Raw genomic sequence first — 15,094 nt, 5'->3', positions numbered from 1 at the left:
TCGTTATCGTTCCACGAATTTCTCGAAGCAACCGTCTCAAATTGTAATTTGAAGACATCAAACGATGTAGATCCGTCGAATTCAGGAGGCTTGATTTTCAGAGTGTTATCAATAACTCGCACTGGTCCTCCTTTGATTTTCAGTTCAGACATTTTCTTTTCCAGATTCACAATCTTCTCGTCGTGGGCCAGAAATTGCCTATCCAATTTCTTTAAATGGTTTTCCATAACCTCGAATCACTTTCCAATAACTTGCGTAATATTATCGAGTCTTTCGCTGATTTTTGCCTCTAATTCTTCCAATTTTTCGTCGAATTCCTCCGTCAGACATTTGAAGCTTTCATTTATTGCAATAGATTCCTCTTCCATTCTCTTACTAAATTCCTTCGCCAACGTTACTGCAATAACTTTTGCAACCTCCGTATAACTCGGAACCGCGTCTGAAGTTTCATCTCTAATATCAATCTCATATTCGTCGATGTTCATTCCACGGCGCTCGAACTCTTCCAACAAGCATTTTTGTAGTTCGGCCTTGTTGTCAGTAGAACACAACTCCAACTTACTTAGCTCCTTCTTCAAATCTTCCTTTCGTAGATCCTTGAACTTCATCTTCATTGTAGGATTATCGTAATCTCACTTCCTGACACCAATTGTTACGGAATTAGATTTAACTAATCTCCGTGTAGACGTTGTTTTATTCCCCGATACGATTTGTACCAAATAAAACAGGGTTCGTTTTAGATTACGTTTCTACAATGCTTTATTTACTTTATTACACTTATTCGGAACCGACTTTAATTACTAAGCACACAGCAAGTCTCTAGTTAGCATGCAGCTATTCGTTAACCGATCTGTTCAGTTCAACGCTTAAAACACAACTACTCCGTCATTGCCATTTCCCCGGTATTTATACCCCAAAGTCTCCCTGTTCTAGAGTCCTCCAGAACACATATGGCAACATCTCGAATCTGTGCAGCGAACACACAGACGCACATTCGCACTAAGCGAACAACCATACTCACATACATACATGGGGGAATACACGACAAGCACAGTAATGACGTAACTACAACAACAAACAAGTGCAATAAATAAGTAACAAACTAAACAATAATTACATGATTGTGGCAAAACAAAACAAAAGCACATTAATGAAAGGTAAAGAACATCTAGAATAATGAAGATAATTCTACATGATAATTGTTGTTGCTTAAATAAAGTAACTGCGTAATAAAACTTTACGTTACAATTCAAATTTTTAAATTAACGGAAATTAAACTAAATTAACTTAAACCTATCAGTTCCATTCATAACAATATAATATGAATTTGCTCTTTGTTGGGGATGTTAGATTTTCACCTACACTCATGGTGGAATAGTGGAACAGATCTTGCCTTGCCCATCAATGTAAGACAAAGATTAGCCCATGCTCTATATATATTTTTTGAATTTATTGCCTTCTGATGAGCGTAAGGTTATTTTATCTCAAATTTTAATTTTTTTTTATTATTGTACTAAAGTCTTTTTGATATACATAACTGTTGGGGGTAGTGTCAACATGCATAAATGTAATATAATTTAATTCTTTTCTATTGGCACGATGACTTGAATTAATGTAAAGTTGTTTATGAAATAAATAAATGTTTTGTATGTATCTACAAAAATGTTCGCCTTTGGTTATGAATTTTGACATTTCAAATCGTTGTTTTTCTCTGAATCCGCTTGCTGTAGGACCTGTAATTGGGCCATGATGTCAACATTTGTATAAAAGGCGAAAAGCAAAACAATTCGCCTTGGCATATGAACATCGCGGCAAAATTATTTGACCAATCAAAACACAGAAAACACGAATCATATGATTTTTGTTCTGATTTTGCATGACGAATTCCTAGTTTTTTTGACGTTTTAAATTCGACCAGCTGGCCTGACACATCTACCTAGGTAATTGTGCCATGAATAATACCAACTGATGTCTTTATTTGTTGGCAAAACATTATTTTGAACAAAAATAAATAACAAATATTTCGCTTCTTTAAAGAATATCTGTGTACTACATCTTTATTTAAGCTTCGCGAAGAATATTTTATCGTTTTCTTCTCACTTTTGTGGATATTTCGCGCAAAAAAATTTTTGACAGCAAATGAAGACTACCTCTGAATTCGCATTTTGAATCACCTAATAAATCCACTGGATTTCAAAAGTCAATTCCATTGTGTGTATGTCAATAACTCCTCATAAAGAAGACTAACCATGGCAATAAAGCGGTTTTTACACGGTCCGCTTTTTACATATTTTTGTAAGTCGGCTTTTACACAGTGTCGTTTTGACGACACCATATCGAAGTTTCCGTTTTGATGTTCATTCGTACATGTTTTCAGGGTGGGAAAATGTAGTGGCAAAGATGGGAAGAAAGCGTACGGAAAAGTATTATTGATGTGAATTCATACACAAAATAATTCTTTTATTGCACTCATTTATTGTCTTTCTTACCTGCAATGATGTTTTTCATCAGAATCAATCTATACACATATTTTGTAATCTCAATTTCAACATATTTCATTAAAACATTTTTGTACATTCGGTACTTGAATAGTACGCTTAGGTAAAGATGTACCATTGGCACAAAAATCCCCGAAAATGCAACCCTACTTACAAAAATACGAATGAAGCGAAAACGGAGAGCAAGAAAGGACGTCGTCTCCGTGACGAAAGTATACTGTGTAAAAGCCGACTAATTCCTCCTGCACGGCGAAATTCGTTTTCCGTAGTTTTCGTTATTAATAGCTCTGTTCCTTTACGTGCAAGAATCTTCAAGTTTTACCACTTTTTACTTGAAAACCGTTCCTTTACATCAGACACCATACAATTCATATGAGCGCAGTTTGTAACTTTTACTACTTTTGCCGGTTTTACCACAGACAAAACAGCTGCATTCCTTTTATTGTTCATGAACTATACAACTCTAGTTTGCTGGGAATTATCGTGTCTGTGTGTTGTGTGCGTGTGTATGTGTTTTTGCGTGCGTGTGTATACGTAAACAAATGACGCAAAAAGCAAAAATATATATATATATATATATATATATATATATATATATATATATAAATAAACTACATTTATTTCTAGGATTTCGTAAAATGAAATCACATAATGTGCTAATTTAAAAAGACTTTAGGTCAGGTTCTATAAATTGTGAAAAACGAGGCTTGGGTGTATTTGCTTATTCTGTCTAAATATACAACAGGTTGTACTGTTTATTTAATTTGTTGAATTATTAACTAAAAACGCGAAAAATATATGGGGCTTTTTACAGAGTCAGCTTCTGTATATGTTCAAAAGTTTGTTTCATCACAATATTGATGAATTTCATTTCAATAAATGTTGTAGTAAAAAGGTTCATTCCGACTGAATTTTAATATGTTTCAAATATTTTGGCATATTTTTCAAAACAATACGCATGACACACCTGCTCAAAATAATATACAAAACTTGTAGAACGGTTATATTTATTTAAAGAAATTGAGAATATGTTTTTTCTCATCAACAAACAACGCAAGTTTCATTTAAAATTAATTAAGTATAGGGAATGTTTCAACTAAGGGCAGTATATTTGCTGCTCATAATAGTACGTTTATGTATAACCGGGTTTAAAATGTCAATTCCTTCCCAGCAAAAAAGTTTGGAAGTAGTGCAATGCAGAGTTATGATTTCAATACATCTTTCGATGCAGTCCACACGGAGTTATGAAAATGCACTGCGCTCGATACATTTTGGAAGCACTCGTTTAAAGATCCCTATCCAAGCAAGCCTACAGCCGCATTCTTTTTTTTCTGAACACAAGAAAGAGTGTTAAAAGCAGAGTAGAGGAAGTAAACTTAGTTACGATCAAATTTAATGGACAGTTTTTATAATTTGTGTTAATATAATATAATAAAGTTAATATTGTTACGGAATTAGATTTAACTAATCTCCGTGTAGACGTTGTTTTATTCCCCGATACGATTTGTACCAAATAAAACAGGGTTCGTTTTAGATTACGTTTCTACAATGCTTTATTTACTTTATTACACTTATTCAGGACCGACTTTAATTACAAAGCACACAGCAAGTCTCTAGTTAGCACGCAGCTCTTATTTAACCGATCTGTTCAGTTCAACGCTTAAAACACAACTCACTCGTCATTGCCAGTTCCCCTGCATTTATATCCCAAAGTCTCCCTGTTCGAGAGTCCTCTAGAAAATGTCTGGCAACTCCTCGAATATGTACAACGAACACACAGACGCACATTCGCACTAAGCGAACAACCAGACTCACATACATGGGGGATGATCAATGACGTAATTACAACAACAAATAAATGCAAGAAAAGAAGTAACAAACTAAACGATAATTACATGATTTTGGCAAAACAAACAAAAGAACATTAACAAAAGGTAATGTAACGACTAGAATGATGAAGAGAGTTCTACATGGTAGTTGTTGTTGCTTAAATAAAATAACTGCGTAATAAAACGTTACGTTACAATTCAAATTTTTAAATTAACGGAAATTAAACTAAATTAACTTAAACCTATCAGTTACATTCGTAACATTGCCTCCCGCTTAAGCCTGTTCGTCCCGAATAGGCACAGTTCCCTCTCTGTGGTATGGGCATTGGTAACACTGCCTCCCGCTTAAGCCTGTTCCTCTTGACTAGACGCAGTTCTCGTTCCGTAGTGGTGGCAACCGATTTAGATGTACCCTCTACTGCGTCAGCTTTGGACTTCTGCTCTTCTGGACGTTGCTTTCTCTCCAGGAATCTTGACGTTATACCTTCTTTCTTTGTGGTCACCTTCCTAAGTGCCACCTGGTCTTCATCGGACTTGTCCTTCCTTGTTGTACGGCCGCTTTTCGATGGACGTTTCCTCGACGTACATCTTCGCTTTTTCCTCCTCGTTGCGAGATTTTTCCGCTTTCGTACTGGCCATTTTTCGGCGGCTTCCACCTTCAGCGTACGGACATCTACAGCGATTTCGTCAGATTCTGCGCTAGGGCGACACATGCTTTTCTTCTCTTTGTAGCCCATATTAATCGGTATTTCCACATTGGACCAAGTCATCACATGGTGCTTTATGTCCAGGTTTATATCGAAGGCAATCATGAAGTCTACACCAAGTATAACTTCGTCCATAATATCGGCCACTACAAAATCGAAATTTACAGATTTTCTACCCATGCTCAGCCTTTGGTAGGCCTTTCCATGCACAGTTGTAGTCTCGCCTGTGGCCGTCCGCAATTTGACTCCATTTAACGGCAATACCTTCCCTTTTACCAAATCCGGTCTAATAATGGACTTTGTTGCACCGGTGTCCAATGTCAAGGTACGCAATACACCATTGACGAAGCCTTTCACCGTTAAGTTGTGGGACCATCGTTTTCACCCTCTGCCAGCGGCGCCTCGTGATCGACGGAATTCATTTTATTTGATTCACCTGATATCTCTCTTTCCAGATACTTGGCCACCGGTTGGTCGTCGCTTTTTGAAGGCGGTGAGGTGGATCTGGGCCTTGGTCGTTCCAATATGCATTCTCGTGCAATGTGTCCAGCTTTACGACAGTTATAACAACTCTTTTTCGTTCTAGCAGCCCCTTGTTTCACCCGCATCAGTGCATCTTTCAGCAGGTCGACAACGGTCTGGGAATTGTTGTCCTCAACTTGCAGCTTCCACACGTTGTAAGCTTTAGGTTTCACCAGCATCTTCGCGGTTTCTTGGGCCAGGGCAAATGACACGGTTTCTGCCAATGTTCCTATCGGTGCCGCATACGTCGCAAATTTTACCTCTGGATCACGAATACCACTAGCAAATGTCTCAATCTTTATGCGGTCCACCAATGGATGTCTCTCCTGGATATGCCAACTGCGCCAACCGCTCTATATCAGCCGCAAAGTCTTGTAAGGTCTCATTTGGCTTCTGGACTCTTCCCCTCAGTTCCATTCGGTAGATCTCTTGCTTGTGTTCACTACCGTACTTACGATCGAGAGCAGCCATTATATCCCCATAACTGTTTCTAGAAGCGGGGGGATACTCTGTAATACGTCAGCAGCATCACCCTTCAATGCCATAAGGAGTGATACCGCCTTTTCGTTGTCGTTCCAAGAATCTCTAGCAGCCACTGTCTCGAACTGTAATTTGAACACATTGAAAGAGGTAGAGCCGTCGAACACTGGAGGCTTAATTTTTAACGCGTTATGGATAGCTCTCACTGGACCGCCTTTAATTTCCAGTTCCGACATTTTCTTTTCTATGCCCAGAATCTTCTCATCTTGAGCCAGAAATTTCTCGTCAACAGACAAAATCTTTTTATCCAACTCTTTAATTTGTACCTCCACGTTCTCTACTCTCTTTTCAATCTCCATCGTGATATTCTCGAGTTTCTCGTTAATTTTTCTAGAATTCTCTTCCAACTCCTCTTTTAAGTTTCTTGAATTTTCTTCAAACATCCTAGAATTCTCTGCCATTAAGTTTTCGGTGATTTTTCTAGAGTTCTCTTCTAACTTTTCCTCTAATTTGTTGTCGAATTTGGCAAATCTTTCCTCCAACTTTCTGGAATATTCTTCACTCTTTCTGGAATTTTCTTCCATTTTAGCATCTAATTTCTCCATCATTTTACTGGAATTTTCTTCATTCTTTCTAGACATCTCTTCTAACATCTTACTGTTGTCAGATTTCATTTCCAGCATCATCATAGCCAGCATTGATTTCAAATCGTCACCCCTGGCAGCTACCGACGAAATTTCCTCAACGCTGGATTCGCCCTTTGCCGATAACTCGACTTCCTCCTTACCGTCGAACTCATATTCATCGATGTTCATTCCACGGCGCTCGAACTCTTCCAACAAGCGTTTTTGTAGTTCGGCCTTGTTGCCAGTAGAACACAACTCCAACTTGCTTAGCTCCTTCTTCAAGTCTTCCACTCGTAGATCCTTAAACTTCATTGTAGGATGATCGTAATCTCACTGCTGACACCAATTGTTACGGAATTAGATTTAACTAATCTCCGTGTAGACGTTGTTTTATTCCCCGATACGATTTGTACCAAATAAAACAGGGTTCGTTTTAGATTACGTTTCTACAATGCTTTATTTACTTTATTACACTTATTCAGAACCGACTTTAATTACAAAGCACACAGCAAGTCTCTAGTTAGCACGCAGCTCTTATTTAACCGATCTGTTCAGTTCAACGCTTAAAACACAACTCACTCGTCATTGCCAGTTCCCCTGTATTTATATCCCAAAGTCTCCCTGTTCGAGAGTCCTCTAGGAAATGTCTGGCAACTCCTCGAATATGTACAACGAACACACAGACGCACATTCGCACTAAGCGAACAACCAGACTCACATACATGGGGGATGATCAATGACGTAATTACAACAACAAATAAATGCAAGAAAAGAAGTAACAAACTAAACGATAATTACATGATTTTGGCAAAACAAACAAAAGAACATTAACAAAAGGTAATGTAACGACTAGAATGATGAAGAGAGCTCTACATGGTAGTTGTTGTTGCTTAAATAAAATAACTGCGTAATAAAACGTTATGTTAAAATTCAAATTTTTAAATTAACGGAAATTAAACTAAATTAACTTAAAACTATCAGTTAGATTCGTAACAATATTCTTGTTTTACACGAATAAGCTATGTATTTTATTTATTTTGGGATATTTGCAATGGCTTGCATTTTATAACATCTTTAGACTGCATTTAAATTCAATCCAAAATACTACATCAAAGGCTGTGATTTGGATCGAAAATGGAGTGCATCCTAGCTGTGTGCCGTGGAAACAAAATGGAGTGCATCCTAGCTGCGCGCTCTCTTGTAAAATTCATAAGTGAATTCATAGGAAAAGATGTACTCCAGCGGATGCAAACTTTTTGTTGGGTTTGCTTATATTTCAAATAAATCCTCATAAAGAAGGTTAACCCTGCAAAAGGCTATAATATAAACATGGCCTAATAATAGCTACACTTCAGTTATAGTAGGAAATAATTAACGTTTATTAATTTTTCATATATATTGTTGAAAATAATACAATCGAATTTTACCCCTACCTCTTTCCTAACAAACAACAAAAATAAGAATCCTTCATTTTCGATAGCAATTATCGTTGAGTGGAGTTGCCAGTTGTCAAAATTACTTTATGTATGGCAATCTTCAACTCAAGTTGCGAATCTCAGTTGACGAACCGGCTATTTTTCAGCAAATCCAAATATTCTACAAAATTGTTCGTCATAAAATTTTACTATAGGTCTCAGAACACACCAAAACTGTAAATCTTATGTAATCGCCAGGAATATTTAAAAATGAAGAACAAGTTTTAGGGTTAAAGTCCGACTTCATCTGAGTTTATTCAAAATTGTCCCTCAAAACATAATTTTAGAGAGATGACATCAAAGACAAAAAAATTCTTCGTCAAATTTCACTATGGGTCACCAAAGAAATGAAATATATATTTACATTATATATCATGAAAATATCAGTATCAATTTTGCTGAAAACTTGGGGGTCGATTGTCGATAGCAATTATCGTTGAGTGGAGTCGTCAGTTGTCAAAATTACTTTATGTATGGCAACCCACGGGAGTTGCCAATCTTCTACTGGGCGCGTCTTCCCGGGTGGCGGATGGGAAGGTGGTCTCTGAGTTATGTGGGGTCAGCACCGCCCGAGGGAAACTGAAGGCGATTCTGTCTTCACATATCTCAGAGACCCTGGGGGTTTGTCTTTTCAAACCCCCCGTGGACCAAAATTGGAAATGATTTTTGTTTTGTCTTTTTTCCTCCTCCGACAATTTCGAAACGATCCAATTTTGGCACAATTTGTCCTCTATCAAGTGGACAACTTTCTTCAATACGTTCGACAATATAGATTGAGCAATGCAAATGTTGTAATCGTTGTCATGAGACTTTTGGAAACTTCCCTCCGCAAATAATCTCAACGCAGCGCACACTTTTAAAAGTTGGGGTATTCCCGGAGGAATTGCTCCAGAATCTGACCCAGACTGATGATGAGCTGGACACTACGGTGATCCCAGCCAAGTCTACACAGGAAGATTGCTATGGCTCTAGCAAAGGGAGTACGAGCCGGATAAAGTAGTGGCGCAGGCTAAGCCTCCTGCCTATGGCAAATGTGCTGCGCCGAAACCTGTTCCGAAGCATAACCCGAACCTCCAAACCAACGGGCACCCCTAGTGGTGACCGACCGGTAAAGGGCTCTGCCTCAAAGCCCGATTCTGCTCCGAAAGGCAAGGGTGAAGCGGCTGGAAATGCTGGTTTCAATATGAAGATGGTTAGGTCAGCTAAGGAAACATTGTCTTCTGGTGGAACGAACAGTGCCCCGCAGCATATATCTGTGAAGCGCGTTCGTTCCTCCGAGGGGTTGAACCATCAACTTCGTATGCGGCGGCCGTTGAGCGTACAACCAAGGGGAAGCAACTGAGTACAGAAAAGGCATCCACCTCCTCTGGAAAAGTTAACTCCAAGGCGCACGGTCAAGGACGCAAAAAGCCATACCGCCGGTCACAGTGGCAGATGATAAAGAGCTTCAATTGGCAATCATCGACAGAGCTGACCCAAATGGTAGAATCAGCGACAGTCACTGGCTGCTTTTTGAAACTGGTCTTCGGTCTGCCATAGTTTCTGGACCTGAAGATCAGGAAGACCGACAGTTTGGCAGCGCCTTCTTACGAAAGGGTGTCAAGGTTATTAACTGTCTGGCCAAGAAGTCACGAAATGTCCTTTTTCGGACAGTTGAGGGTTTTGGCGCTCTGTGGGAAGGAGCTGATCTTGCGGCGGTCTCCCTATCCGATATTCCGTCCAGGAAAATTCTGGACATTGTCTTAGTCCAGGAGCCTTATATCTATAAGAATAAGGTTTCTGGACTAAGCAATGCCAATTTCGACATCTTCGCCGCGTCCGAGGGGGACAAGGTGAGGACTTGTATAGTAAGTAAAAAGAGCTTACATCTAATCTTTTTATCTAATTACAGCAACGGTGACATGTGCACGGTTAGGATGGAGCATGGTACGGGGATGACCACACTACTGCCCTCCGTATACATGCCTTTTGAGGACCCAGACCCACCAAACCTAGATATCCGACGGTTGCTCGATGATATGATGGGTACCTGCAACGTGATCCTGGGATGCGATGCAAACGCTCACCATTTTCAATGGGGCAGCAAGGACACCAACAAAAGGGGTGAGTCAATATTCGATTTTATTTTTCATATAATTTACGAATATGTAACTGGGGTAATGATCCAACCTTTAGGGTCATCGACCTAACCCTCTCTAATCTAGATGACTCCGTCCTAAGAAATTGGAGGGTATCTAAAGAATGTTCCTTCTCGGATCATATGAAGATATTCTTTGATGTCTTTTTGGACGGAGGTCGCCAAATTCCTTATAGGAACCCGCGAAGAACAAACTGGGATAAGTACACGGAACTAACGAGTTCTCAACTGACTCTTAATATTAATATAGAAACAGTTGAAGATCTTAATGGGACAGTAAAGCTAGGTTTCGAAGATTACTCTCCAGGGAACCTAAATCCATCGGAAGTATCAAGAAGCAAGATGGTGCGTGGACAGACTCTGCTACTGCGACTCTTAACCTCTTGGCAGAGACCCACTTCCCAGGCTGTAAGGATGCGGAAACCGTCAATAGTGAATGTGACGACTTCCAAATTCAAAAGCCTATGGATTCGGACCTTATTGACAAGGTGGTTAACAGAAATAAGATTAAATGGGCTGTCAACACTTTCAAGCCATATAAGTCACCTAGACCGGATGGTATAACGCCGGCGATGCTTCAATTTGCATCGCCACGTTTATATCAAATCCTGGAGGAGATCTATATGGCGTTTTTGACTCTCTCGTATGTACCGGGTCTGTGGATAGAGGTAAAAGTTACTTACATTCCCAAAGCGGGAAAACCTAGTCACACTACACCAAAGGACTACAGACCCATCAGTTTATTATTCTTTCTCCTTAAGACTCTCGAAAGACTGATCGATCTGGAGATAAGGAGCCATGTAGACACCGCCTCTATAAGCAACTCACAGCTTTTCGTGATTTCGCGCGAAATCAAGCAAAATTTATCATGATTTTGCGTACAAAAATGAAATCATCTCATTTCGTGATTTCAGCGAAATCAACATCGAAATCACAGTACACATGATATACAACCTTGCTTTTGCCTAAAAAAGTACCAAAAGATGCAACACTTTTCACGTATGACAATAAACAAGGTAGATGTGCGAATTGCTGCAACAAAAAATGTTAGTATCAAAATTTGTATACAATGTGAAAAAATATTAAATTACTTTGTTACAATGCTATTTTTCATTGTGTTCCCGTACTTTTTTAATGGTAATTTAAGAAAATGGAGCGAATTGTCAAAAATTGCTTCCCCACACAAATTTCCTAAAAAGTACGGGAACGGAAATTGCAAAAACTCCAGCAGAAATGTCAAAATCAGCTCATCAGTTATAATATTAGATACCAATGAACATATGAACATGCTTGCTGCTATTTTCTACTAGGCCAAAATTTTATGGCAGAAAACAGGAGAAGAGGGTGTTATTCGGCGCTATTTTTGTTTAAAGAGAAGTGCAAGTCTTGCTAGATTTCGGTGTACGGGAACGCATTTTTAGCACTAAACGGGAAAACTACTGCAAGTACTAATATTTTGCAGGTTCTGGGCACAACATTTATCTATCAAAATTTATTATTATGATGTCTCAACGATAAAATCATTATTTATTTATTTTATTATTATTTTTTTTTTTTGTTTGTTTGGTACTATACACAATTAATACGATATATTGATAATTTTACGATAATTTTCGAAATAAAGTTGTAAAGTTCTATATTGTCGTATATTTTTGATGTTTAATTCAATTTACAACAACTTGTGTTGAACATTCATGTTCGATCAGCTGCGCATATGCATCTACCTTGATCATTGTGATATGTTTGAAATCAACAAAAAATAAGTGTAAACACCGGGGTGTATTACAGGATTTCGTGAAATCCAGTGTATTTTGGAGCGCAAGTGTAAACTTGGCATAAGATTACTATTGGAGTGTGAGATTGGGATACTTTTGGAAATTCGTGCTTATGGCAACGAAAAGTACTAAATGGTACCAAATTTGGTACAATTTGGATTTGGATGATCAGATACATTTGGAATCCTGAAATTCAAAATTAAGATTACTTTTGGAGTGTTGGATAGAGGTAGGTTTGGAAATTCGGAACTTTGGGAACAAAAAGTACTAAATTTGGTACAATTTGGATTACGGTGATCTGATGCAGCTGTATTTCTGAAATTTGGAATTAAGATTACTGTTGGCGTGTAGGATTGATGTAGTTGTGAATATTCGTACTCTTGGGTACGAATAGTTCTAAATAGTACCAAATTTGGTACAATTTGGATTTGGGTGAACGGATATAGCTGAAATTCCGAGATTTGGAATAAGGAGTACTATTGGAGTGTAGGATTGATAAAGTTTTGGAAATTTTTAGTTATGGGTAGGAAAAGTACTAAATAGTACTAAATTTGGTACAATTTAGATTTCAATGATGGGATACATTTGGAATCGTGAAATTCGGAATTAAAATTGCTGTTGGAGTGTTGATAGAGGTAGGTTTGGAAATTCGTACTTTGGATACGAATAGTACTAAATGGTACCAAATTTGGATTTGAGTTATCGGATATATCTGGAATCCTGAAAATCGGAATTAAGCTTATTGTTTGAACATAGCACTTAGGTAGTTTTGAAAATTGGTACTTATGGGTACGAAAAGTACTAAATGGTACTAAATTTGGTACAATTTGGATTTCGGTGATCTGATGCAGCTGCCTCAAGTTTGGAATTTAAATACCTGTTGAATTGCAGGATTGATAAAATTTTGGAAATTTTTAGTTATGGGTTGGAAAAGTACTAAATAGTACTAAATTTGGTACAATTTGTTATTGTGTAAAGGGAATTTTGAAATAATAGGAAGAGGTCTTTATGTATTTACATGTAATGTAATAAATAGTTCTATAATTGGTTTTGGGGGAACAGATAGAGCTGGAAATGAGGATGGCGGTTGTTGGGTTAGGCCGTACTTGCGCTGAGAACCTCTATTAAAATATCTCAAAAAATGTGGATTGCTCTTGATGTGTAGGCGTGACGAAAATCGAACTAAAGGTACGTATTAGTACACAAAATGTTTCCACCATTCTATATTATATATTGTTTATTTGTTTTGTATATTTAACGCATACTAAGTAAGGGGCACTTTGCTAGTAAACAATAATTTGACTGATCTGGACAATCAAGGTATAAAAGTATAAAAGTTGTTGTTGCCTATGCGGACAACGTAGTACTACTGATTTCCGGTAAGTTTTCGTCAACCATTTCAGAGCTTATGCAGGGAGCATTATCGACGCTTTCGCGCTGGGCAAAGGCCAATGGCCTTGGAGTAAACCCAACCAAGACAGAACTGGTAATGTTCAAGAGAAAGCGTAAGTTCGGCGTATTTGTACCACCAACACTGGATGGAGTGCAGCTTCAGCTCTCGCCCGAGGCAAAGTACCTTGGCACAATCCTGGACTGTCAATTGCGATGGAACAGGAATGCTGAGTAGCGGGCGAAGAGAGGATTGATTGCACTTTATTCATGTAAGAATTCTATTGGGAAAAGTTGGGGTCTAAACCCATCGATTATACACTGGTTGTATAACACCGTGGTTAGACCCATCTTATCCTATGGTTCTCTTGTTTGGTGGCACTCCCTGCGCCAAAAATCGACATCCAGTAGGCTTGACAAGGTGCAAAGAGCTGCCCCGATTCTCATAACTGGAGCCACCAAGAGCACACCACAGCCTGTTCTGAACGCAATGCTGAACTTAAAACCACTGAGTCTCAGCATTAAGTTTCAGGCAACTCGCAGTGCCCTACGGCTGCATGAACAGGATCTCTGGCGCGGTTGTGCCTATAGGCATGGATGTATCCTGAACGAATCAGGTATAAATGTGAGCCAACGCGGGAAACTGAACGCCTATATATCACCAGTCCTGAGATTTGACGATATAGACGTCGTTATACCTAGTAGAGACGACTGGAACCGCAGTAACCCCCCTCTGGACGGTCTGGCTTTTTATACACACGGTTCCAAGATGTAGGAAGGTGCCGGGGCTGTAGTGTTTTCCAGGCTGAAATCTTCGCGATTTGGAAGGCAGCGGAATTGATAAAAAGTTTGGATGCAGAAATCTTTGAACCGGTGACTATCTTTGTGGATAGTCAAGCCATCAAATCCTGCAACATCAAATCCGATGTCGTCCTTAAGTGCAGATCAGCCTTGGGAACGCTAACTAACGGCTTTCGGCTATGCTGGGTGCCAGGACACCGCGACTATCTGGGTAATGAAAGAGCAGATGAATTAGCTAGACGAGGATCGCAGTCTACAGATCTAGCTACCGCTGACTCCATCAAACCACCCATTGGTCATTTCTTCCAAAAAATTGAAGCGTTCTCTGACGAAAGAGCCAGTGAATTGTGGCATAATGAACCTAGGTGCATTATGGCAAGATCGATATGGCCGTCTCTGTCAGTCAAAAGAACGAACTCTCTGTTGAACCTGAGTAAAGCTGAAGTTAGGGTAACGACGGGAGTCATCAGTGGACACTGCTATATCAGGGCCTTTACCATCAAATGAGATGTTACTGACTACTGCAGACTCTGTGAGGATGAGGAGGAGTTGGAGAAAATCGAGCACCTCCTGTGTCATTGTCCAGCCTTGGCTCGTAGACGACATAGGTTAGTAGGTGTTCACTTTCCACCGTGTTTAACTTTCTACTCAACTGTGGAACCTGATGTGATCTACAACATCATCAAAAATCTGAAGTGACTGGGACAGCGCAACCTGAACGCGTAAATGAAGTTTCAAATACTCTGCCTACCATCAAAAATAAAACTTTTTCCCTTCTATTTTGTTTTTCAAAATAGTCAGGCTTAATCCCATAGTCGTTGTATAGTCCGCACTATAGGGACTTGTGAGGAACAA

General features: G+C 39.0%; 1 protein-coding gene across 1 annotated transcript in view; it reads right to left on the bottom strand.

Moving 5' to 3' along the window:
• Positions 1-573: 573 nt before the first annotated feature.
• The window catches only part of LOC141399986 (uncharacterized), a 260,823-nt gene continuing 246,302 nt past the window's right edge, over positions 574-15,094 (bottom strand). The window contains exon 4 of the mRNA XM_073979372.1: positions 574-1,065. Coding sequence (XP_073835473.1) covers positions 878-1,065 — 188 coding nt within the window. The 3' untranslated portion in view covers positions 574-877. The remainder of the gene's footprint in view (positions 1,066-15,094) is intronic.

Source organism: Musca autumnalis, unplaced genomic scaffold (genome assembly GCF_047663935.1).
Source record: "Musca autumnalis isolate F117 unplaced genomic scaffold, ASM4766393v1 scaffold_3, whole genome shotgun sequence".
NCBI classification, from domain to species: Eukaryota; Metazoa; Arthropoda; class Insecta; order Diptera; family Muscidae; genus Musca; species Musca autumnalis.
Note: the sequence above shows the minus strand (reverse complement) of the source record. Positions and strands in the feature narration are given on the sequence as shown.